Genomic DNA, 27,192 nt, shown 5'->3' on the forward strand with positions numbered 1-27,192 from the left:
AACTGAAATCCAAAATTGGATTGTACTCGAAGAAGAGTACAATCCAAAGGATAACTGTGTTCCAATCCATATGTTAATCCAGTAAGTGTGAATTAGGTTGATTCGCTTAAAAATGCAGACCAAACACAATACTCCCCCATCCCTACCTAGCTATGAAGTGTTCACTTATAGCCCATTTCTTGTTTTCTTGCATGTGTTTTTCTCATGCAGGGAAGGTAGTCACTTACCTATATAAAAGTATCTAACTTGCTTGTGACAAACAATCCTTCCAAAATAGCCTCCTCATTCTAATTGAAGGGCTCTCCAGATATACCATTTATTCATGGATGGATAAATGAATGAATATTTATGCCTCATTTTTCTTTTTGGAAGGAAAAACCCAAAACAGCTCACAACAGAACGTACAATAAAATCATCATAAGAATAATCTCTACACAGATGTGTGTAGTGGTTAGAGTGACCCAGTTTCAAATCCCCACACAGCTATGAAGCACACTGGGTGACTTTGGACCCTCTCCACTTAACCTACCATGCACAGCTGTTGTGAAGATAAAAAGAAAGTGGGGGAGTCATGTGGGGGCAATTTGCCCTGTGAGGAATTTCTGCTGTATACCTGCTTTCTATCTGTGGCATAATGCAGTCTAGTTTGCATACATTGATCTTTTGGAAGTGGAATGGTGAATGGAGGAATTTTTTAATAGAAAGGGAGGGGACTGTTCTCTTCCACCTTAATGATCTCTTCCTTTTCATAAATGGTACACATACTTTGTTACATTCTTTGCCTAGGACACAGCATGATGGACACTCTTGCTGTAGCCTTGCGTGTTGCAGAAGAAGCGATAGAAGAAGCTATTTCTAAGGCAGAAATGAACAGTGACAGCTTGGTAAAAATATTTAAATTATATTAATTATTTTGGCAAATATCTCCTTCCACCACCCCCCTTTTTTTAAACAACTCCTGCTTAATTAGCAGGAGCACCGAAGTAGTAGAACACTCAGATCTGCACCATCACGAGTTATTTTATTGCATTATTTTAAAGCACTGTAATGTAGCCTATTTCCTCATTATTGCATTAAAAAGGATTGCAGCCACATACCTTTTTGATTGCAAAAAACGAAGGCATGGATTACCTTGTTCTGCACCCTCATGCCAGCATAAGCAGCTGGGTCTAACCGGCTCTCGGCATGCCTGAGTTCAAGAGATGGCATGGGCAGTTCAGACGCACATGCTGCAGCTGACATTTTCGCATTTCTTGCTGGAGAGTTTGTGACTGTGGGAAAGATGCAGCAGTATCCTTCTAGATCAGACCAAAGATGGTTCTAGTATACCATCCTCTTTCTGATAATGGCTAGCCAGATACTTCTGGGAAACGTGTCACCAGAGTATGAACACAGCAGGCTTCTGCTGTGGTTTTCACCTTCCCCATAGCCTTTCTGGGGGCTATTAATTTAAAACTAGTCCTCCTAGGCACACAGCCATTAATGAAAGGAGCAAGTCAGCGGGGCCATGGTATTTCAGGGCTGCAGCTATCACTGGGGCTAACAGGCCTGGCTTCATAAGCATTTGCTGAATTTTTCTTCCTAGGCTGACTGTTAAGTCAGTCTACACATTTCTAATTTGGACTTTCTAAGTATGTATGAGTAAGTGTGTGACTATGTATCTATGCGTGCCTTTTGTACAGGACAAACAGAATGAAGCTTGTTACTTGCGAGACCATAAGGAGGAGCTGATAGAAGAGCTTGCTACCACCATTGTCCAGAAGGTATGGCTCAAGAGCTTCACTACTAGGTGAATTTTACTACTAGGAATGATAATGCATAGACACTCCTTACCGATAATTGGCATTTATCTAAATTTCACATATATTATCTCAGGGATCCTTACAACCACCCTTTAAGTTAGATCAGAATTTTTAAACCCAGTTGCCAAGAGGGATGGTGTCTGCAGCTTGGAGGTAGTGGCTTGCATTAGGACACCTACTGAGTCCATGGGTGAGGCAGGGAACTTCCAGCTCTCGGGCCACACTCTTACCAAGTACACACCACCAGCTTTGTGACTTGATTATAAGTTATCCTTGCTTCCCCTGTAATAAGCCTGGCTTGAAGCCACAGAAGTCAGAGAATGAAAAATTCTGCAGCAGCGCCAAAGCTCTCTCTACTCTGATGAAAATCATCTCTAAAAACTACTCTGAACTTCATACCAGTCAGAAATAGGGGCACACTGCACTATTTGTAGAGTAAGCAAGATGTTTTCCCCATCATTTTGCCCAGTAGTGTGGGTTTTATTTTTGTTATTAGCATAACTTGGTGTAACTCATTTGATTACTTTTTTCACAGCTAATTATGCTCTGTTAGTAATAAGTCTTTCCCCTTCTTGTTATTTACATATCCATTTATTTACTGTTGTTAGACCCTTCTGTTCCCCCAGACAGTGGTCTAGGTGCAACATATATTTTGCTGTATTTCCATACCTCTTCCTAGGCAGTTTGGCTCTATATATGAATTCAGTGCTGCATTGCAGTAAGGGCTCATAGCTATAAAACAATATATGTGCTTGGCTTAGAGAAATACAACATTCAGAGGTGGAATACCTCTTGCATAACATGTGAAAACACTGTTCTTTTTAAATAAGTAAATATGTGGGCAAAATATTTACTGTGTCTTGATTAAAATTTTGTAGGGCAGCTAGGGTAGTGACAGACAAAATTACTTAACAGTATGGATTTGGCCTGAGTCATGCTAGCTGCCCTCTCTTGATTACATACCTTTGCTACTTATATAAAATAATACATTTGTACAATCAGTGTACATCATGAACAGCGAATGTTTTAGCCCTCTTCTTATGTTTCACTGTGAGCCAAACTAAACACCCTCTCAATCACACATGGTAGAGCTATGCATAATTGTTTTCCCTACTCTTCTGCAAGTATACTCCAATTCAGATTGGGATAATTGTGCTCCAAGAGGGGGAGGGTTAAACCTCCCCATCCACCTGTTTTCGTCCCAAAATTCCAATTTAATTTTTTTAACACCCTCCAGTGGGGGTGAAATTTCAGGAAAAAAAACAGGTGAGAGACAAAGTTTAAACCCTCCTCTCTCAAAGTGCCATGGTCCTGATCTAAATCAGGGCCACACACGCTTGCAGGATAGTAGGGGAAACAATCATGCATAGCTCCACTATGTGTGATTAGGAGAACATGCAGTTTGGCTCATAGGCATCCATGTTATGAGATAAATTTCAGGAATGATATACAATATATTTTCAATGCAAACAGAAGTATTATTAATAGTATATATTTTCCCTGTTGTTATAATTTAGTTTCTGAGACTTTATAAGTACAGTGGATTCAGATAATAGTAGCAATGTATGCAGGCTGTTAAAATTACAGCTGTGCACAAATGGCCTCTCAAAATTCTCCAGCCTATTTGTGGGCAGAGAAATTGGGGGGACAATTTCATCGAATTTCTCCTAGGGGAGGAGAAATTCTCCAACAGTTTCTCAGAGACACAGCTCACTATTGGCAGGGCTTGTAGCACAGGTTCTTTCTTTTTTCCTGAGGGTTTTTGGTTTATTGTACTGCTTCTGTAGGTGGCAACAGCATCAGCTCTGATGAGGCTTCCACTTTTCTGAGGCAGAATTTTGAATTTCTTTTGGTGGTATTTTTGAGCTTACCTAATCACTGCAAAGTGGCCGAGGGTGCTGTGTGTGTTTTCTCTCTCTATTACACATCTTTCCATTGCTCTGCAGCCTCCCAGGCCACCTGCACTTACTGAACTGAAAAAGCCCCATGGGAGGAATTGCCTCATGATGTCTTCCTCATGATGGCTTTAACTGAAGTGCGGGAAGCCGAGGAGGCTACAGGCTGCCACAGAGATTACTGTACAATGACAGACAGGACACTCACGAACACTCCTCAGCCACCTCGTAAGTAAGTAAGGTAAGCACAAAGACCCCAAACCCAACCCATGAGAATTTCTCCGAAATTTCTCCTCCTTTGAATTTCTTTTCGAAAGCAATGTCTTTTCTATCACATTGAATGAGAATGGTCGGAAAAAATGTGGAAGAAGTTTTTGGCACAGCACTAGTTAAAATCAAGCTTTCAGGAGCTAGAGCAAAAACAAAAGACAATTTTAAGGTTTCAATTTCACATCTTGATGACTCGGCTCCAAGTCAGATTGATATGGCTCCAGTGGTAATGATCTACAATGAACCTGCTCTTGTTTCCTTTTCAACTCGCTACAGATTATAAGGAAGCAGAAAAACAAAACTGAGCAAGTGGAGGCTGGTTTTGAATGGCCCCAGTCCAGGAGCAGCAGTGGCCTGACATCTGTTACTGTCTCAGATCAGAGCATGCTAACTTTCCCAGGGAGTCGCAGGGGATCGTACACATTATGGGTGAGCTACCAAATCTGACCATTAGAGGCTTTTTGAGCTGCATGAAAGCTGACATGCAAGGACAAAAGGGATGTATGGAAATTGGAATATTAAATAATATAAATATAGAAACCAGCCTGTTACTGGCATGAAAAGTGCTGTTTTGAACAAAGGGTGGTGAGCTGTGTCCTGATTTTACCCATAAACCAAGACTCAAACCGCTGGAAACAAACAAAGTTGACAGGAGCACTTAATGGCGAGGAAAGCCAAACAGCACTGGCAGCTTGTGCGTTCATAGCTGAGGATATAGATTTTTACTGGCAACAAGCCTCAATTTGGCTTCAACAAGTGTGTGGCTTAGTACAAAGTCTTTGAGAACCGACGTGTTGTTGTTTTTTTTGAGTTGTTTCATTCCCTTTTCTCAGATTTTAAAGGTGTCAATGCAGCATTCAGTTTAAAATACTGCCTTTTAAAACTGCTTCTTTGCTCTTTCTGAGGTAAATTTAATAGTCACAGAGCACCACTTATATATCATGTTAAATTTAAGACTATTCCCACGTCCCTAGGGTTTTTCTTTTCTCACCATAAAGACTTCATAGCCTGCTAGACAGCTGAAGAAAATCTGACAAGCAAGAATAAAGTGTGTTGAGTTGTGGAAGTAAGGGGAAAAAAGCAAAAAAGAAAAAAGTCTACATCACTTCATTGCATGATGTATTCTATGTGGGGTTGGACTCGATGGTCTTATAGACCCCTTCCAACCCTACTATTGTATGATTCTATGTTGATGAAGAATTTACTTAATATATTCAGGTGCTCTGTTATTTAGTTATTTACTACATTTTCCTTTCCAAACAGAGACATTCAAAGCAAATTAAAAAAAGCATAGAAAACAAAACAAAATAATCTGATCATCAAAATGTAATAAATACAACAAAATAACACACCAAGACTAAAAATAGTATAAAGACTAACCAAAAGAGCCCAGCTAAAAAACCCCCATGGTTTTTAAAGATACTACTCCTAAGCCGTTCTTTACCGCTGCATGAGTGGGTCTTATAAATTTCTATACCACAGAAGTGTTACAAAACAGGATGCTATGCTGGCATTTTAGTATCAATACACTGATGTCATTGGCAGATATATATTTTTAGGAAAGACTCCAGTCCCATTCCACAAAGAGGACCAAAGTAGAGGTCAAATATGTGGAAGCTGCCTATATTTATTTTATTTATTTGTTCCATTCATATCCTGCCTTTCCTCCATGGAGCTCAAGGCATACATGATCCTCCTCCTCGTCTCCATTTTATGGGACTTCCACATATTGGCCTTAATCCACAGAGACCTGTTTTGTGCTCCTGGATTTGACACATGCAAAGGATTGTTTATTCCTTCTGTCCAGGACACTATCGTTTAGTAGTCCATGAAATAACTGACAATTAGGATGAGTAAGGATCACACGGAAACATTCATTTATTTATGTGAACTTAAAAGTTGGAAGACATATGGTGTGTTCTTTTATCACATCCTGTGAAACACGACTGAATGCATTATTCTGTTATGTTGCATATCAGTAGTTCTTATCTTTCCAGCTAATGGGGCATTGATGTAAACAGAAACCTCTGCTTACATTACTTGTTTGAAATAAGCAAGCTAAGAAGAGGAAATGCTTTTTTATTATTAGAATCCATACTACAGATGCCTCCTAGGGAAAACAGAAATTTTCCCAATTAGATTAGGTGAAGATTATGGGAACATTTTATTCCAGTGATTTGTTATTTAAAAAGAACTTCTGGTGAAGCTGAAAGTATTTACCGAAGTGAGACAAGAGATTGGTCAGCACAGTCTGTGCACAACCACTGATACGGTTCTTTTGTTTTCTCCATACTGCATTTTAGCATATTGCTTTCTTTCATTCATTTATTACATTTCTATACCTCCTAGTAGCGAAAACTCTCTGGGCAGTTTACAAAGATTAAAAACCTTAAAAATACACATTACAGATAATATAAAAACCATTTATATACAAACATATCAACATACATACACACCCCTAAACAATGTTCACACTAAGAAAAATCCCAGGATGCAGTTAAAAACCTTATCATACGCTGCCAAATGCCTGAGGTTAGAGGAAGGTCTTAACCTGGACCTGAAAAAATAACTATGTTGACGCCAGCAGGCCTCATTGGAGAGATCATTCCATAATTTAAGGGGCCACCACCAAGAAGGCCCTCTCCCTTGTTGCCACTTTTCGAACTTCCTTTGGAGGATGTACCTGGAGGAGGGCCTTAGATGATGATGGGTAGGCTCGTGTTGGGAGACGTGCTCCATCAGGTATTGTGGACCCAATTTATAGAAGGCTTTATAGGTCAAAACCAGCACCTTGAATCATCCTCGGAAACATACAGGCAGTCATTGCAAGAAATTGGTCAGGATCCAAAGTACTATGCAACTAGTTCTGTGGACCAGAGGGGACTTGTTTTCTTGAAGAGCATCGTCCCATGTCTGTAGCAAACAACTTTTGAAATGTCAGGGTCTCTCAAAAACAGATTGTGACATGCCGTGGGGTCCTGATGTTCAGAGGAAAAAGACAGACATCCCACTTTGGTATGCCAAAGACCTCGTACTTTGGATCCTGACATTTAATTCTTGTTGAGCTAACTTGGCATAATTGGGAACAGGATTTCAACTTAAGTTTACAGTGAGATGTGCTGTTTAAACAGTAACCAGCCTGCTTTATAATGTATATATGTGTAATATAATTGTTTATTTTATATAGCCCTTTGATTAGCACATTAGGCTGTTAGAAGGCATACAAGAGGATAGAGTCTATTGCTTTCAATTTGATAAACAGTATCATACATAGGCAGGCTTAAATTAGACACAAAAATTAATAAAAGGTCAGAAAGTTGCAGAATGACAGGAACATGGTAGAAAAAATCAATGATCAATGGGAAAAACCTTGTTCTTCATAGGCTGAAAGAAGAAACCAGGCATGTTGACAATTTCTCATATTCAAGCTTCAATGTGTGCTTATTTGTTTTATTTCTGTGAAACAATGTTATCTGAATACATTGCCAGGCATCTTGAAAGTGTAAAGGCCTAACTGAAAATCTGTGATATCAAGAGGCTGCTTCATTGAGGTATGTAGCAAGCTATTTTTAGTTGTGTGCATTTCTGTGGCTGTGCACATAAAAGCATATAAAAATGGAAGCCTATAGGCTTTTCTTGTCAAAGAGGTGTTTGAGCAGGGTATGCTGTGATTAGCTGTGATGGGTGCTATTCTGAGTACAACACATAAGGGCTTGTTAAAATCAGTGCCGAGGACAACAAGAGAAGGAATAAAAGCAAATATAATATTGTCAATAAGGGAAGAACTGATTGGAAGGATGTGCAGAGCTAGCTTGTGATACTGGAATATCATTGGTGCATAAGGGCCAGCTTTGACCTGCTTAATAAGACCAAGGTGGATAACTTTGGAGGGTTGGGGGGCCGAATTGGCCACCCTAGAAGCCTGCAGGGGCCGCGTCCTTCCCTGCTACTACTGGACGGGGTTGTACTGTTGGAATCCCAGCAATTCTGCTGGGCATCAAGGTGTGTGGGGAACACAAGCTGTGTTTCCCAGCAGAACTGGGCTCCCGACAGTTGGTAGCCCCATTCTGCAGAGAAACAGGGTGTGCAACCCCTGTGCACCCTGTTTCTCTGCAGAAATGGCAATTCTGCTGGGGAAACAAGCCATGTGGGATTGTTGGGATTTTGGCGGTAGCAGCAGGAACCAGGTGTAGGCTGCACAAACAACCATGGCAGGCTGCAGGCGGCCCATAGTCCACACGTTGCCCACCCCTGTTATAAGTGCTAGCTCAGCCTTCCCCAGCCTGGCCTCTAGATATGTTGGCCTTACTGACTGGGGATGATGGGAGTTGTAGTGCAACAGATCTGGCAGGCACACGGCTGGGGAAAACTGGTGTAGACTCTACAGTGGAGTAGATTGTTATAACTCCGTTGAGCCTGATACTGAGTTACAACTTATTTCTGTTAATATGGAATCCTTTGATCATACTGAGACTTCATTCAGATCAGATTAAGTGATCTCAGTGTCTAGCTTGCTTGCCATGTCTGGCTCTCCAACAATGGAGCATCAGATTCTTTCAGAGTCAGTGGCTCAAGCACTATTCCAGTTCTTAATTGCCCCAATTACCCACTGCAAAATAATTGCAATAACACATTTCCTTGGTGTTTTGCAAAGCATAACTAATCACCATTAAGAAGCACTTAGTGGTCTTCAGTTGACAGGGGTTATGTATGCAAGTATAAAATGTTATGCACTATTTGCACCGAGAAGTGGAATCTCCTCAAAACTCCCTGCCAACGCAAGTGTCAATTATGCCCTTCAGAAATGGAAAACATCCCAATAAGCCTGCATTTAAGTCTACCCTTACATCACAATCCTCAACTTAGTTCAGCCAAACTACTTGGTTTTAAGCTGACTGACATCAACAGAGTAGTAGGCTTAAATATCAGTTTAATGCTATTGCAGATTAACCACATACATTTTAATATCTGGTATATTGGGGTGTGTGTGTTTTTAAATTAAGCAAATAAGCATTTTCAGATTTGACTTGTAATGACTATGAGAGATCATCTTGCCCAGAAGAACTGGTCTACTTGCATTTAAAGGCAGTACTTAGCAGAGACCAGAGCTCAGGCAGAAGCCTGTCCGTAAACAATATATTTATTCCACACATTTATTTTCTATTTGTAATGGTCCATTAGATATTTCTCATGAATATTTTTTGGTCTGCAAACAAGTACATGTTGAGTTCATTACAAGAACTTTATTAGTATTTGATGCTCAAGCTATATTCATTAGTTATGACTTCACACATAGGTTCCCATGCTTCTAAGAACCCTGACACAGCACACTAACTTAGCATACGAAATTCTGTTGAGTAATAGGTTCATTTACATTAATGGCCATTTTAGTGCCATTGACTATGGAACTGAAACAAATATTCAAAGCAAAGCTCGAATTCAGTAAACTTCAGTGTTTGCGTGCTGTGAATTCAAATGTGAATATTTGTAAATGGAAAGTAATATTTCAGTTTTATATGCACATTTTAAAAGCATGGTTAGTTTCAGCACTGCATGACTTCCATGAAATCAGGATTTGAACCGGTGAGATTGAAAGTGGCATAAGATAAAATGTGACAAACATAATGGTATAAAAATATATCACAAGATTATTTCTTTATTGCGGTGAATTTATGCTCCACCCTTCTATTGTAATACAATACTTGGGGCTATGAATTTTTAAACTGATCTAGTTAAAAACACTGCTACAAAATATTCTACATGCAGAAAAAATGAAAAACAAGGTCTGAGTATTAAATTGTGCCTAATAATCTCTGTTCTTACGTGGACTCATTGAGTTGGATCCAGACCCATTGAAATCAATGTGACTTAAGTTCCATTGATTTTAATGGATCCACTCAAAGTACGACCTCACTTGAGTCAAACGCATTATTCTAAAAGACATCTTAATTTCTAATATTTTTATATATTTTCCTTGTCAGAAAAAAAATTTGAAACATTTGAATGATACTAAGAATCTCGATTAGCAAAGATTAGATATACAGATCTGAATATCACAAACATCCCTTTACAAGTTTATTTATTTATTTGTTGCATTTATATCCCACCTTTCCTCCAAGGAGCCCAAGGCACTGTAATCCTCCTCCTCCTCCATTTTATCCTCACAACAACTTTGTGAGGTAAGTTAGGCTGAGAGTCAGTGATTGGCCCAAAGTTACCCAGTGAGCTTCATGGCTGAGTGGGGAATAAAACCCAGGTCTCCTGAGTCCTAGTCCAGCACTCTAACCACTACACCACACTGGTTCTCATTGAGACCTAGCAGCACTGCATTATGCAACTGCATTTTTGCTCTAGGGATCCTGTCTTTGTAACCACACCAATCCGAGTGAAAACAGGAGACCACATGGCTGTACCAGAGCATAACAGGGAACAGAGTATGGCCCCTTTAATTGAGAACAAAGCTTCTCCAGGCGTGCGGGTCCTAGAGTACACACCTCCTTGCTGGATTATTTCAGGTCTCACTAGGCTCCAGTCAAGGCTACTTTTGGAGCAACACTCCATGTTAGCAGCTTACTGACTAAAGCCCCGCCGATTAACCTAGTCTTGTTTCTGGCTCCTGTCATGTGCTGACTTCAGATTTCCATTGCCTGCTCTAAACTATTTCCTGCCCGTCTGTCGGCAAATCGCAGAGTCCATCCCCTGTTGGAACTGCAGGTACGTACTTCCCAGTCTGACATCTATGGGTGCCAAACGTGAACAGGAGAGGATGAGGCTGTTTGTTTGTGGGAAATCACAGTGCTGGGATGAGAGAGATGCTGTTGTGGTCTTGAACTCCCAAGCAGGGCCTTTCATGATTGTGTGAAAGGAGACACACACAGTTATGCATGCTGACAACATGCATATCTGGCCATTGGGAGAAGATGTGCAAGCCCCCCTTCGCATCAGCCAGATATAGAAGTGACTGCATTCAGCTGCAGGTGCACCCATAATAATAATGTTGAAAGTCAACATGTGGCAACCCTATTCTTACAAGACATTTCTCACAAGATCCCAACACTTTTGTATCAACCGAGTTATCTTGTGACCCTGAAGATGGGGGATACCTTCTCCTTGTGCCCTTTTGGAACAAGCGTGAGCTTTACGAGCTGAAACTGTATGTTTTTACTTCACCTTATTTTGGTCTAGCAATGCTCAGATTGTTTCCTCAACTCAGGCAAGTTCATTGTGACACTTTCGGCCTGGATTATAAGTAGCATGAGTAGGTAGGGATGTCAGAGAATTCCGCCACGGATCTCAGTGAGGCCAAATGCCAGTGCATTCGGCCCCCCGAACTCCGTGGTGGAATGGCCTGCCACCCCCCCGCCCCCCTGCGGATCCCCCCCGGGACAAGACTCACCTGGGGTGGATCTTCTGGGCAGCGGCGGCAGCGGCTCCGGCGGTGGCTGGTACTCCGACTGGCTGTCGCCGCCGCCGCCATTTCCAGGCTTGTGTAAAAAAAAAAAAGATGTGATAGGCTACGTAAAGATTTACGTAGCCTATCATGGCTAGGTTTAAAAAGACAAAAAAGATGTGATAGGCTACGTAAATCTTTACGTAGCCTATCATGGTTGGGTGGGTTTAAAAAAAATGCGTATGCAAATGGCGGCGGCTATGGCCGCCGCCATTTGCGTTCCTTCTTTTTACCGTCTTAATTTACGTAAATATTTACGTAGACTATGACGGCAAAAATCAAGGGGAACGCAAATAGCGTAGCGGGCGCTATTTGCGTCCCCTTTTGATTCGCCGTTTTAGCCTACGTAAAGATTTACGTAGGCTAAAACGGTGAATCAAAAAGGGATGCAAATAGCGCCCGCTACGCTATTTGCGTTCCCCTTTATTTTCGCTGTCATAGTCTACGTAAATATTTATGTATATTAAGACGGCCAAAAAGAAGGAATGCAAATGGCGGCGGCTGTAGCCACTATTTGCGTACACGATTTTTTGTTTTTACCCAGAGCCCTCCGCGGCTGGAAATCTGGCTGCGGATGGCTGTGGCCTGGCCGGGCTGGGCCTGGCCTGGCCAGCTGCTCCGCAGAGCTGCCGCGGAGCACAGCTGGCCGTTCGAGGATTCCGGGGGGAGGAACGGAGCGCCTCCCCCCTGGCCAGGATTCCGGGGGGAGGGATGGAACGCGTCCCCCCCCCACCATCAACATAATCCGCGAAATGTAAGTCACTTTCGTACATCCCTATGAGTAGGAGGAATTGTGTGCTTGCTTATGCTGCCACCTGCTGAGGCAACATTTCACTGCAGCAAATGAAATAAATGACCTGAGGAGGAATCTTTTTGCAGTTATTTGTGGGTAGATAAAATTTTGGTTGTCTTGAAACCTGTTTGCATTGCAAAATTAGTAAATGTATGCTACAAATATAAGTGACTTCTTCTACTTCTTCCCTTTAAAATTTGTTAAATAAAATGCTACAAATAAAGTTATGCCGCTGCTGCTGCTTCAGATTTAGTAGTTCTCTTTCCTGGTGGAAAATGCATCTAGCAGGGAATTCTAAATATACTGTGGTTTGGTCATACTAACTGTCAATTCATCTGTTTTTGCTAGGTTTTAGATTATTGTTGCATTATGTGCGCAATTTATTTATTTCAATTTTAAATGCTCCTTTTGTTAAAATTTCCAATCAACTCTTTGGAAGAAACACAATATATATTTTAAAATACACACAAAAACAATATAAAAAATCTTTTTAAATGCCTGAGCTGTGAGTATTCTGCAGTTTCTAGGACCATGTCCACAAAACATAGGAACTGATATTAGGTGTAAAATTGAGCATCTTGGAAAACTTCAGCTTTCATTTTTGCATTTGTTTAAATCCAAGATGCAGGTCTTATAGCTGCCACTGCATAGTCAGAACTGATGTCACTTCCGCTGTGGATTAACATGCATCTCTGTAATTTTTACCTACATATACCTTACTTACAGACATGTTTGGACTGTATTCTATGATAGTATGGATATATGAAACATGCATGAGAAATCTTTGTGGGTTTATCTAAATTCTTTTGGCTTGTCGCAATTCCTCAGATGTTTTGTCTGGAAGAACTTCCACCATTCCTTCAGATCTTGCTTTGGGGTCCTCAACCTTTTTGGGCCCATGGACACATTTGCAATTTTGAGACAATGTTGTGGGCACTTTCACAAAATGTGTGTCATCATGGGGCGCTTCCCATTCACAAAATGGGTGCAGTGGTGGGCATGGCCAGTCTCAATTCACCCATTTCCCAGATGGTAAACTGCTGAGGAGAAAAGAAAAGTAACATGCCCAAGAATTTTTAAAATCAAGAGGGGCAGGTAGTTTGAAAAGTACCAGTGGAGGTGTCCATAGTCACATTGGTGCCCGTGGGCTCCATGTTTTGGACCCCAGCTTTAGGTGACATTTTAGTGGTAACTGTACTCAGTACCGACCTCCTTTTGTTAAAGGTCAACCTGTTATAAACTGTTCTTGTTATCCTTTCCTTAGAGCAGGTATTTGCTGCTAAGTAATTTCAAGTTTTTTGCACAGGCATTTTGGCTCAGGGTGGGGTGAAAATGATGCTCGACAGAGTGGTGAACACCACCCACTCTGAGCAGGCCCCCACCTTGATTTTCCTCACACTCTCAGCCAGTTACTATCCATAGCCCAGGTCCAAGAAGTTGATTTTAGCACTCGCAGGGCACAAGTGTTTTGGGGGCAAGCACAAGCTACTCACCCATCTTTAATTTGGGTCCATGACATCTCCCACCTTGTTGCTAAGGACATCTTATTTATTTATTTACAATTTATACTGCTTTCTGACTATTATAGTCCTAATACCGGAGAGGCAGCATTAAGAAAAATGTTAGCTGTTGGGGTTACATGTGCATCCCACCAGGTTACTTGTTTTCTAAACCAATTTTCTTTAATATCTTTATACTTGACCTCATTTAAGATACTTTTCTGATGTGAGGTAAGTACATTGGAGTCTTAAAACTATTGCTTAATTTTTTTTTTTCCCCAGCTATCCAAGGCCTAATTTTAGCTCTGGATTTTCAGTTCCGTCTTGGCATATACAAAACAGTCAACTTACCATAACATTTTAAACTTACAGCTGCCTATGAATTATATGTTCTATAATATGCAGAGTCGGCTTATTCAAGGGCATTCACATTGAAGCCCTACAACTCGGGTCTAGATGACTCAAGTTACAATCTGACATGAAAGGCTGTGGGACTCGGCGTAGGAGACATAATGTTAACTGGCATTTCCAAAATGCAGCAAATAATTGAGCAGAAATGGCTCCAGTTGCCCTGGCTTTGTACTGGGTCACCTAGAGGCATTGCTCTCATGATCATATTGCCTTCAGCTATCCAATGTGTCAAAACTAATAGAAAAATATCTGTGTTATCCTCCAACTATCATTAACCTCTGCTTCTTTGAAGTTCACCCAGTGTCGCTATCAGATAACTGCATTTTTACAATTGTCTTATAACTACTGCAAGCAATCAGGTATTATGCAAGGCCATAGCACAGAAGAGGCTATATAGAGACCTGGCTATACCCTCTGCCCCTTTCCTGAATATTCAGTTTTAATTAAACTATCAATCTCCAGGCTGAGAGAAAGAGAGATAGGGAAAATGTTACTCACGGTGGAATCCTGTAGATACCTACTCCGATGTACATCCTATTGAGTTCAATGGGGCTTACTCCTAGGTAAGTGAGTATAGGACTGCAGCCTTAATAGCTCAGTAAAAACAAACCTTTTTCAAGCTCTGGTCAATGACTGGAAAAGCACTGAGATGACTGACAAGCTCTTAGCAATTTTTTTTATAAAAATGTAATTTTGTGTCATCAAAATTAGTTAAATATATTAGACTGCTTGGACTTAGATTTTTACTGGTTCATGTTGATTTACAGTAGCCCACCATTACCACTGCCACCAAATGTACCTTTAGGTCCCTTACCGCAAAGTTTCTAGCTACGGGCCTACATTTGTGGTAGCCTGCTTTGATTCCCAAGGGGTCTGTTTCTTCAGATCTTTCTGTTACAAACTTAACAGTTGTACATCCCAATACTGTGCACGTTTACTCAGAAGTAAGTCCCACAATGGAACTTATTCCCAGAGTCTGCATAGGATTTGGGGTTTAGTTATAACCATCATGGTTTCAGCATTCTTATTTCTATTTAACTGGAATGTGACAAATTAGAGAACAATTTCATTTTGTTCTTGCAGGGAAATGCATACTAACATAAAGTACAATGCTGTTCATTTTAGAGTCTTCACACTTAAATGGATTTGATTTACAGCTTCTGATTATCCTTATGGATAGTACAGTGGAACAACTTAGTTCCTATAACTTAGTTCCTTGGTTTCCAGCCTTCGCACAAATGGTTCTACAAACTGCAATCCTAGTGCCACGTACAATGCAAAACAGTGATTGTTTACATGGAAGCAAGTCCCATTCAGTTCATTGGTGCTTACTCCCAAGTAAGTGTGCATAGAATTACCATCAGAGGGAGCATTCCTTTCTGGATTGATGGTCGCCTCCGAGCCTGGGGGCGACCACCTATCCAGTGCAGGGTGGGAGGAGCGGTGAGGAGCGGGTCTCCCCCGCACTGCCCCCACCCTGCTTTCTTGGCTAGCTTCGGGACCTCGGAGCGCAGGAAATGGAGGCAGGACAACACATAGGATGTGTCATGCCAGCGTTACTGACTGTCCCGCCTCCGGGAATACTCCGTTTTCGCTGCTAAACGCTGCTCTTATGAGCGCAGAGTGCAGGGCTGATCTGCGCTGCCTACAAGGCGGCATGGGAGGGGGTGGGGGGGTCGTTTCTCTGAGAACCTACCTCAGAGCACGTGCTCCGAGGCAGGTTCCTGGGAACTGACCTATCCTATGGCCATCTTGGCATAGGATTGCGCCCTTAGTCAGTCACAAATAAGTTAATTGATTTCAGTGGGACTTCTTCTTAATAAATGTTTTCTAAAAATGAGGCCTAAATTCAGATATTAATAAATTCAAATTTGGCCATCATGATGAATGGTACAGGGATATCAAATCATCCTACACTTTTTTTTCCCAATTAGTAAAATATTTTTGAACCACCCTTTATCCTTGCAGATGCCAGGGCAGTGTACAAATATACATTAAAATAATGAATAAAACAATAAAAACATTAACAGTGCAATCCTAGACATGTCGGCTCAGAAGTAAACCCCATTGTTTTCAATGGGACATACTCCCAGGTAAGTGTGTACAGGATTGCAACCTAAAACCACTTTTTGGTGAACAATGTTAAGTGGTTTCATAAGGGTTATTCTGGAGTAAATGCCTCACTTCTCTTTCTATTTATGAAAGCATGTAAACTCACAAATGGACAAAGGAATATAGGTAAATACTACTCCTCTCAAAAATACAGGTGGTGAAATTATCAAGAGGTGGTCTAGGTGCTTCAAGCTTCTATTCATTCTGATAGTTTTCAACAGTTGCAAGCACTGGATAAAATCAGTCAGATAAAGTTTGCCCACGAGGAGCTAGTCACTCATACAATGAGGGCTTCACATGGTCTTCTAAGCAAACTGGAAGTAATTAGCAGTTAAGGCTTAACTGCCTCTCTTTAAACGACTGTCTCAACAAGGCTTAGAAATGATCAAACTTCCAAAATTGATAGCAAAGGAGTAGGGATGTACAAATCCCTTACCTGGCTCCCCGCACAGGGGCATCCACGGTGGGGGGGAGGCGCTCCGTGCCTCCCCCCGGAATCCTCAATGGGGGGGAGGCACTCCATTCCTCCCCCCGGAATCCTGCCCGGCTGGCTCCGCTCCGCGGCCAAGCTGCAGAGCCGCCGGCCGGCTCCAGCCACCCGCAGCCAGACATCCGGCCGCTGGGCAGCCCTGCAGGGACGCTAATGGCGGCTGTTGTAGCTACCGCCATTTGCATCCCAATATTGAGCCGTGATAGGCTACGTAAATATTTACGTAGCCTATCACGGCAGGGGGAAAAAACCCAGTGTACGCAAATAGCAGTAGCTGCCGCCATTTCCTTACGCTGGGTTTTTTTCCCCCCTGCTGTGATAGGCGACGTAAATACTTACGTAGCCTATCACGGCCTCCGCAGGGACGCAAATGGCTTCCCTGCATTAGCCGTTATAGGCGACGTAAGTATTTACGTCGCCTATCACGGCTATGAAGAGGAGGAAGCAAATGGCGGCCACAGGATGGCCGCCATTCGGAAAGCAGCGCAGACGGGAGCAGGTAAGTGCTCCGTTTCGCGTGCCTTTTGTGGGTGGGGGCTTCGTTCCACAACGGATTTTGGGGGGCCGAATGCACTGGCATTTGGCCTCACCGAGATCCATCGCGGAATTCTCTGACATCCCTACAAAGGAGCACCTTCAGCAGTCAACTGTCATAGCTAAATATATGCCTTTTAAAAAAGATCTGAATGCTAACGAAGCCATCGAAGCTAAAATGCCTCTCTAGCAGATTCAGCCTTTGTTTCTTTCTCTTTTCTTCCCCTGTTAGACATGATTGATTACATTATCTCTGCAGCTTTCTGGGTTAGTAGTGCTTGCACCAGTGTTTCTGACTTTTAACAATTTCAATTACCCTCTGGGTTATCAGAATAAAACACAATATGATTACCTAGCCTTATAACCTCGAGCAAAAACTGACATCAGCAGCAAGAAATAGCCTCACAAGGGCTTTTTGAGGATGCAATCAGCACCATCTCATTTAAAAGGCTCTAGGAACATGGCATAACTGGTATTGTGGAGAGAGAGAGAGAGACAGAGTTGCATGGGTTGGTTTGGCAGGAAAATAATTTAAGTTGCTTCTGAATCTCCTTGGACTCAAATGCTAACATACTCATTTTGGGTATGGCAGATATAATTGCTTTCCTTTTAGTTTTGTATGACTTTTAACAAAACAGTAGTGAGAGAGGGAGAGACTAGAAAAAGGCCTGCAGAACCTGCTGGCATTCTGTGCCCAAGCAGGAGGAGGAAGCATAGGGGACTAATTGCCCAGTCTACATGTTCAGAAAAACAAGTATGTCTGGGTGGAGGATTTTGGCCAGTCTTCTCCCTGACATATTAAGGATTTTTATATGTAAAGGGGCTTTTTAAAATAATGGGATGGCTTTCAGTCATGTGATCCTCCACCTATACTCTGAAGTCGTATCCTGAGAGGGTTGCACCATGTGATTCTTCCAAACATGCAAATCAGCCCTTAATTGGGCATGATCTCACCTCTTTCTTTCTTTCTTTCTTTCTTTCTTTCTTTCTTTCTTTCTTTCTTCTGAATGGTGATTATTATTTAGACTGTGAAACTCTGGACAGGAAACGCTTTATTTTTTTCTCTTTATAGCACATAGCACCTCAATAGCACTTTTAGAAATACTAAATAATTACGTTGATTATTAGTGGTGCCTCTTACTGAGTCTGATATTTATTTATTTGTTTGTTTGTTTGTTTATTTGTACCCCACCTTTCTACCAAAAATGGCACTCAAGGTGGCTTACAGACACAATTAAAATTGATTAAAACAATAAAACAGTACATTTAAATACAATAAAACATAACCATAACAAAATGTTTAAAAACCAAATGGGTGGAAACACTTGTTCCTGGAACAGGCATGTTGTGCCCCTTCGAGAAACAAGCATTTCTGCTCACTTCAGGGCTTGCCCCCAGAAGTGCTACATCATGGCCATAAGTGGTAGGGGTTGTGTGCGGACCATGACTGGCGGAGATGGCCATGCGCTCAAGGCCCCTATTGGATACTGCCCTAACAAATTATTTGTAGCAAAGCTCTCATGAGCCTGAGCCCACTTTATCAAATGCAGAGTTCTCAGAAACACTTTCTGGTCTTAAGTATTTAATGGCTGCCAGTACTGTTAAAACATAGCTGTGATTGTGCAAATAAAAGGCATATGCTGATGAATGCTGCAGAGTTTTTGGAAATCCTTTTCTAAAAGTTTACTATTAGTTAATAATAGGGAGTTAGTGTTGTGTTAACATAGGCTGCAACTTACCCCTTTCTTTTCATTCATTTGGGTAGAGGTTCCTAGCAGTCCATGGCAAGGATGTAGCTGACCTTTGTCAATTCCATTTTTAACTCTGGTTGCTTCCTATGTTAGTGCCTATCTCTTGGGAATAGTTGGTTTAAACAACTGGGTAAGAACGTTGTGAATTGGCTAGAGATTTAAAACATCCAGAAGCAAATAAAAAACTAAGGTTGCAATCCTATACCCACTTACCTAGGAGTAAGCCCCAGGGAAATCAATGGGACGTACTTCTGAGTAGACATGTGTAGGTTTCTCCTGTAAGTAAGGTATTGAGAAAAGCATAACACAATTTCAAACATAATAAAACGAAACACAAAATAGCATTCTAACAAATACTCTGACAGCATAGATTATAAATGTAGGCAAATATATTATTCTTGGAAGAAATGTACAGATTACCGGGAAACCATTCTTTGCAAAAGCAAGGTTGTATGTCAGCTTTATAGAAAGCATCAGGAAAGTGAATGTATGATTCTTAGTGTGTGAATCAAGAAGATGGTGACCCAATTCACATGATCAAAACAAGCCACGATCGCTTAAATAAGTCACGTTGACTTGTTTTAACCACCAGCGCATGCAGGAATGTATCGGACACCATTGCTCTAATTACCCACCCTGGCATGGCTTGTCATGTCATCCAAACCCAGGCAGCATGGGTTGTTTGAGGGGGAGACAACCCTAAACTAACCCAACCACAGGCCATGGGTTATTTCAGAGTTGCTTCTACCTCAAATAAGCCATGGCACCTGGGTTCAAATGACATGACAAGCCATGGCTGGGTGGATAGTTATGGAAATGGCACCTAGCACACGCCAGGGATTAAAACAAGCCACCATGGCTTAGTTAAACCGTGGTGGCTTGTTTAATCGTGCGAACTGACCCAATGACATCAGCTTACACTCACACAAGGCTCTCCCTTTTTGTATAGGGAATAATTTCCCTTTAAAATGAAATGATGTTGCAATGGGAGGATGCTGAAGGAGTAAATAATAATAAGTTCCAGGGAAGGGAAATTGCATTTAGAAATTGCATTAGCATAGTTAACCACTGTTGGTTCTGGAAAGCTTGCAGGTTGAGTTTGAAGGGTAGACAAAGAAAAGGTGAGGATTGTCAATATAAATTGAAGGGGAAAGGATAGCCCAACCCTTTTGATCTTATGCAGATTTTATAGTACAAATATACAGTGCATGTATATTCATATTACCATTGTAGACTGGTTTCTACTGTCTGGGTGAATGAAAATAAATGTCAAGGTTGAACATTTTAGTATGTCATATAGAAAACTATAGCTTTGTGTTTAGACTATTTTGAAGAGGAGGACACAATATACTTTGGGAAATACAGTTTTAGCATTATAATTCTGGGTTTTACTCCGCTACCACCAATATGGAACCTCACTACTCCTTGCATCATGTTAATAATTAGTTGATGAATTAATATAGTCAAGCCAAGAAACACTGGGTAACTTGAGTAATTAATCTCCTGCAGTGTGGGAAAATTCTTGATTAGCCTTCTGGGAATGAGGGGGAGGATGTGAAGAGACACTGCATGCTGATGATCAGAATGAACAGTTAGTTCATCTGGTTTTAGGAAATGCTGGAACACAGAGCAACAGCAAGGCCATGGGGGGAATCTTTTATCAGGCTGGGCAAGCAGAAAGGGCGACATCCCTGGGATGGGTTTGGTCCTTGTTAACTAATAGAATTTTTTGCTGTTAATTACTGTCAACCTTATGAATATCAACCTTCCCCAACCTGGTGCTATCCAGATGTTTTGGACTACAGCTTCCAACATCCCTGACCATTGGTCATACTGGTTGGAGCTGATGAGAGTTGAAGTCCAAAGCATATGGCGGTCACCAGGGAAGACTGCCCTACATAATGACCTGACCTTGGTAACAACCTTCCATTTGCTGCCTACTAGGACATAAAAATTCCTGCCTTTCTCAAATAAATCAGCAATGAACAGATTTTACGTTTTGAAACTAGTGAAATAGTTTTCCATATCTCTTCAATGAGCTGCACTTAAGTCAGGTAATTAACATTTAACATTTCCGTAGCTGATTTTTGCTAAATATATTGTTCTCCATATTTTTCTTTAACAGAGGTCTCAATCTGCATTCTCACTCACTAACGAAGATGCATCAGGCAGAGACCTGGACCTCACGTCATCTGTGCCTGAGTCTCTCTGGAGGCAACCAAAAGGCCCTATCAGGAAACAGAAAGAGCACAGACTATCCGCAATGCCCAGCTGGAAGAGTGTGGACCAGTTAAATGAAACAAGTAAAGGACTATAATACTTGCATGATATTTCTTTGTTCTATATGAAAATAGCTACTTTTTCCTAGGACTTAGGGTGAAATCAAGAAGAATGAAAAAGGTACAATAAATTAAGAGTGACCGACTGACAAATAGAATAGTTATTGCTTATGAATTGTCCTCTCAAAATAATCACCCATGTTTGGGGAAAGATGGGCAGCCATTTTGCAAAAGGTTCTGACTCAAATAAGTTTTGGACATTAAGAACTTCTACTGAGCCAATTCCCTATGTTACTGGAAGTGTCTGATCTGTCATCATCCAGAATTAGAACCAGAGATTTTCTTCTTTGCATGTATACAGATCAGACTTCTCCCCCAACCCCCAGATATACAATTCTGTTAAATTGTTACCAAAACTGTGTCTTACATGGCATGAGCTAAAGCGAAACTGCTTAACAATTCCCATTAGGTCCTCTGCAGCTGGATCAGGGAACAAATCACAGCTTTCATTTGCATACATAGGTCCATGTCCAGCTAGGGTTATGCACATGAGAGTTTGTCTCTGGCTGGACTGGGGCAACTATATCTGTTGTTGTTGTTGTTGTTGTTAAATCTACTGCTTCTGTTCCATCTGTGCATTAGGCAGCTCTTCCAAAAAACAGGAAGATCATTTGTGCTCATATTTTGTGTGAGATGGCTAGAATAAGCACTAGCAGATAATGCTTATGTAAACTTAACCAGTCAAGCACTGATCACTTCAAAAGATTCAGGCTTGGAAAGGTGTTTTACTTGTTCAGCACAAAGGAACTACCTCCCAAAGCAGTTTTCAGTATCCTTGAATTAAGCAGCCACTTGTGAGCATAAATAGATGGTTATTTAAACACACACATAGCAAAAAGCTAAGAACCTGACAGATTTGCTTATACCCATTTTATGATATTTTTCTTTTCTTTGTAGTAGTATTTATGCTCCTAGGAAAGGCTCTCCAAGCCTTAATTGTAGCTATCATGGTACATATTTAGTACATAATTATATCCTATGGTGAACAGATAACAGTGCAAGTGAAAGTCCTTATCTTAAGTTAAGGAACGTCTGATCATTAAATGGCTGGGGAGCCATGTTTTCACCTAACCAAATATAAAACAGTTAGATGTGGCTGAATGGGTACAAAAGGCCATGTACAAAACTTTGACAGGTAAAGCTTCTAGCTTTAACTAGGGATGTACGAAAGTCACTTACCTTTCCACGGATTATGTTCATGGTGTGAGGGGGGAGACATTCCGTTCCTCCCCCCCGAATCCTCGATGGCCAGCTGTGCTCCGCGGCGGCTCCACGTAGCAGCTGGCCAGGCCCAGGCCAGAGCCATCTGCAGCTGGATTTCTGGCCACGGAGGGCTCTGAGTAAAAAAAAAAAAAAAAGCGTATGCAAATGGCAGCGGCTACGGCCACCGCCATTTGCAGTCCTTATTTTTGGCCATCTTAGTCTACGTAAATATTTACGTAGACTATTACGGCAAAAATAAAGGGGAACGCAAATAGCGTAGCAGGCGCTATTTGTGTCCGTTTTTGATTCGCTGTTTTAGCCTACGTAAAGATTTACGTAGACTAAGACGGCCAAAAATAAGGAATGCAAATGGCGGTGGCCGTAGCCGCCGCCATTTGCGTACGCATTTTTTTTTTAACCCAGCCATGATAGGCTACGTAAATCTTTACATAGTCTATCACGTCTTCGTAAAAAAAAACAAAAAAACCCCAGACTGCAAATGGTGGCGGCAGCCAGTTGGAAGACCAGCCGCCGCAGCTGCCGGAGCCGAAGCCGCTGCCGGAGCCGCCGCCGCCCGGAACATCTGCCCCAGGTAAGTCCCATCCCGGGGGGGATCCGCAGAGGGGCGGGGGGGTGGCAGGCCGTTCCGCCACAGATTTCGGGGGATTCGTGGCGGAATTCTCTGACATCCCTAGCTTTAACTAATATTTTCAAGGTCTTCTAACATTCTGAGTTGGATCCAGATTTAGTCATGCTTAGAGTAGACCTGCTCTAACGTAGGTCCCATTGATTTCAAGGAATCTACTCTAAGCAAGACTCAGTTTGGATCCAGTTCTCTGTCTATTTTGAAATCAGTTAGATTCCTCTGTTTAAGACTGTATGAAATTGCAGCACTAATTGTTGGTTCCACCAGTGGACACTCTGACAGATATTATTTTCTTGTACTATGTGCTAGAAAGTGTACATACATTCCATATACTGTTTATTCTACTACAACAACAGGAAACTCACTTGATCCAGCAAAGGTGATCCATGCCTGGAAGTAAGCTTCTGCGTAAGAATTACTTCTGGACCAGCTTGCAAAAGGGTGGTACTCCCATTGCTGGATTGGACCCTCATGCATTGCCAGACTCTCAGGCTATGACAGATGGTTAGCGCTGTCAGCTGTAGCGGCCCTGCAAGGAAAGTACACACATCTGGCAAGAAGCCAATCATACACACGTGTGTATTACTAAGCATACACATGCTGGGAAGCAATGATGGGCCACGGATTCCAACACATGTACACATCTACACAATCAAGTACGTGCTTGGTATCACCGCTAACATAACTTAAAACATAAAGAAATCAGTAATCATACATATATATGAAACGTGATGCAAATGCAAATCCTGATGTATCCATTGCTCTATAAACCTTTTATGACTGAAACAGCACAAACTCAAAGTAATCAGGTTGAACCTAGGGATGTACAAACTGTGCCCCTACCGTCCCTCTTGACTTCCGCAGTTTGCATCCTCTGCCCCATTCCACTGTCCGCAAGCCCCTGGAATTCTCCGGGGGGGGGGGGGGTTCCACTCCAGAAATTACGTAGATAAATCCTTACCGATTGCCGAAAAATCCTTTGCGCCCAGGAGCCGTCCGTCTCCGCTATTCTCCGCAACTTCCGGGAAAAACATTATTTTTCGTAAATGCTTACGTATTTTTCTCGTGGCGGCAATTCCCCATGTAACTTCCATAATAATAGTTTTTTCCGTAAATATTTACGTTTTTCCCATTGGCAGGAATTGCCCCCCCCCCATGTAACTTCCACCGCACTTGCCATTGTCGTGATTGTTTATGTATTTTTTCCCGTGGCGGGAATTTTTCCCGCCCTCTGTGCGCTCTGCCGCTGTCTTGTTTTCTCGGACAGGGACTGTGATTTTATTAATTTCTGAGTATTTCTTGTTTCTGTTCCTTGTGTTTACTGGTCTTGTTAACCTCAGAAAACCCAGCATCTCCGAAATAAAAAAAATGGGGCTGCAGCTCCACTTCTGCAAAATCTGTTGTAAACTTCCTGCTAACTTCCTGAACATGGTGTGCGTGTGTGTGGTGGTGGTCTAGTTATTGTGTGTGTAGTTGTGCAGTGGTTGTGTGCTGTTTTGATTTGTTTGGTTTGGACTCTGTTCTGCTGCTCATAAAAATGGCTGCAGAAAGAGCAGTGCTTGGGAGGAGGTGGGGCCGCGAGGAAACCAAGGCCCTTATAATAAATATTAAAAATAGTGAGGCGGTGGCAGTGCTGTTTGGGAGCTGCTCCTGTCACAATGAGGCCTATTGGGAGCACATCAGGAGGCGCATGGAGCAGGTGGGACATGTGCGCACCACCGGGCAATTGTGCTCGAAATGGAAGGCCCTGAAGTGCTCCTTCATTAAGGAAGGGATGGATGCAGCAGAGAGGAGTGCACCGTTGTCAATCCCCCCCAACATACTACTGGAGGGTCCAGGCAGTGTGGATCCAAGCGGGCAAGCCTGCATTTTCACTGAGGCATATGCCTGGTAAGTTATATTTATCCCATCATCAAGCTTGACCGAATATGAAAACAATGGTGTGTACGGTCTGCCACTCCTCTTGGACACTACCAGTCTTATTATTATTATTCCCATCCCATGTCCCTCCAGTCCCAGCCCTTTTTGCAACCACCCTTCCTGCACAAGCTAATGCAAAAGCTCGCCTGAAAATGAAGCTATCTCTTTGTGGTCTCATGTGGAAACAAACAAATCCTGACATTTAGCCTGCAATCCTATGCTTGTTTGGACAGAAAAAGGTCCTACTCCCATCATCTTCCGGCCACTTTGGCTGGTTAAAGAAGGTATGCTGGGAAGAGCATTCCTTTTTCCGGTACAACCACATGCGTAGGATTATGCGGCCCTGGCTACAAATCATATTACTCACTGACACACTGTCCATTTCCGGTGAAATGCTGCTGCTGCTGCTGCTGCCGCCGGTCTCTGTGCAGTACACAGAGAGAGATTGGCACCAGCAGCAGCAGGACCAGCCCCTCAGTGTGTGCACGTCATCCTTATTTATGTAGTGATTGCTGAATTTTTGCACCCCAGCTTTCTACCAGGACATTGGCACTCAAGTCAACTGATGAGCAAGTGTTGAACTGGGAGCTTGGAGATCTGGGTATAGTCCACTCAGTCATGGAAGCTCGCTGGGTGGCTTTGGCCCAGTCAGAAAGTCCCGGCCTCCCTCACACTATTGTTGTTGTGAGGGTTAAATGGAGAGGAAGAAGATCATGTGAGCCACCTTGGGTTCCTTGTGCTAGGAAAAAAGGTGGGATAGAATAAATAAATACCACGACATTGCAAATGTAGAAATGCAGTATCAGTTCTGTGGGGTGACTAAAAGTGCAATCCTGTGCATGTTTACAGGAGTCCAACAGTCCCCATCATGCAGCCAAAACTGTCAATACTGTCTAATCTGCCTCCCTAATTATCATCTCAATCAACCTTGTGGTGGGAGGACAGAATCTGTGATTCTTATGGTAGGACTTGGAAATGGTGATAGACGGATCAATGAATGACTGTGGCTTTGTTCACTCACCGCATATATAACTGAAATCATTCTGTTACTGTGACATTCCACAGCTGCACATCATGCATTGCTGGCACAGGAGAAATTGAGGGCTGCCGAGAGAGAGAGGAGGAGGAGGAGGAGGAAGAGGAGCCTGAAGCGCAGCTGACAGCAGGAGGAAGAGCATCTGTGGAGGAAGGCCACCCTTCTTCTTCCACAGATGAAGCCTCTCCTCTGGTACTCCTCAGGCGTCTGCTGGGGGATGTCCGGAGGCTTAACAGGACTTGTAAGTACTACAGAATGGCACCTGAGCTAACAACTCTGCCTGCAAGATGCATATTACCATTGTGGTTTATTATTCTTCTCTTTCTACACACAGGTAATGACCTTCAAAGAAGGGTGGAGGCCATCAAGCAGGCGTTACATCTGAACTGAGGCCTGCAGCTGGCGACATTGCAATTGTTTTTGTGTTTTGTTTTGTAACTTCTGTTCTGTTTAAAGTTCTTTCTGCCCTGCCCTGAAAAAAATGTAAACAATTTCTTGGTTCAAGTCAAGAGATATAATTTTTTTAATCTAGATCATTTTACACAATGATCTCTGTGTTTGCTTACTGTTCCACAAACTGCAACAACAAGAATGCTTTCCAAGCTAAACAATCCCAGCTGCTGTAAGCTTCCCTCATAGGGAGATGCTCAGCATCCCTGATGTTACCAAGTATGCTTTAATTTACATGGAGGTGCATATCACATACATGTAAACTAAACACATACCGGAGGGATCTTTTTACATAGAACCCCGGGTGCTTAGGAAAACCCGATACCTCCAAAAGCTGAGGGAGTCAGAGACCACAACAAGGTCTTTGAAAGCAAGTCTTTGATTTATTAAAGAAGAATTTCAAATGAATTAAAATCACACATCAGGGGAATTAGAACTATACATACATTTGGGGTATCAGAATCATACTAACATTCAGAGGGCTAAAGATACACATATAAAGTCAATAGTGAAGTACACTGGGATGCATAGAAAATTGTGTGTGTGTGTAGTAGGGATGTATGCTGTATAGGCCGCCAGACACAGTCGGGC

At 42.1% G+C, this 27,192-nt stretch overlaps 1 protein-coding gene across 1 annotated transcript in view; it reads left to right on the plus strand.

The window, feature by feature from the left end:
• MYRIP (myosin VIIA and Rab interacting protein) overlaps positions 1-27,192 on the plus strand; it is a 278,185-nt gene that overhangs the window by 207,147 nt on the left and 43,846 nt on the right. The window contains exons 6-9 of the mRNA XM_084858044.1: positions 787-884; positions 1,683-1,763; positions 4,244-4,396; positions 21,133-21,310. Coding sequence (XP_084714170.1) covers positions 787-884; positions 1,683-1,763; positions 4,244-4,396; positions 21,133-21,310 — 510 coding nt within the window. The remainder of the gene's footprint in view (positions 1-786; positions 885-1,682; positions 1,764-4,243; positions 4,397-21,132; positions 21,311-27,192) is intronic.

The sequence above is a fragment of the Heloderma suspectum genome, chromosome 5 (genome assembly GCF_057233095.1).
Source record: "Heloderma suspectum isolate Gila_16-S chromosome 5, 16-S_ref, whole genome shotgun sequence".
Classification (NCBI taxonomy): Eukaryota; Metazoa; Chordata; class Lepidosauria; order Squamata; family Helodermatidae; genus Heloderma; species Heloderma suspectum.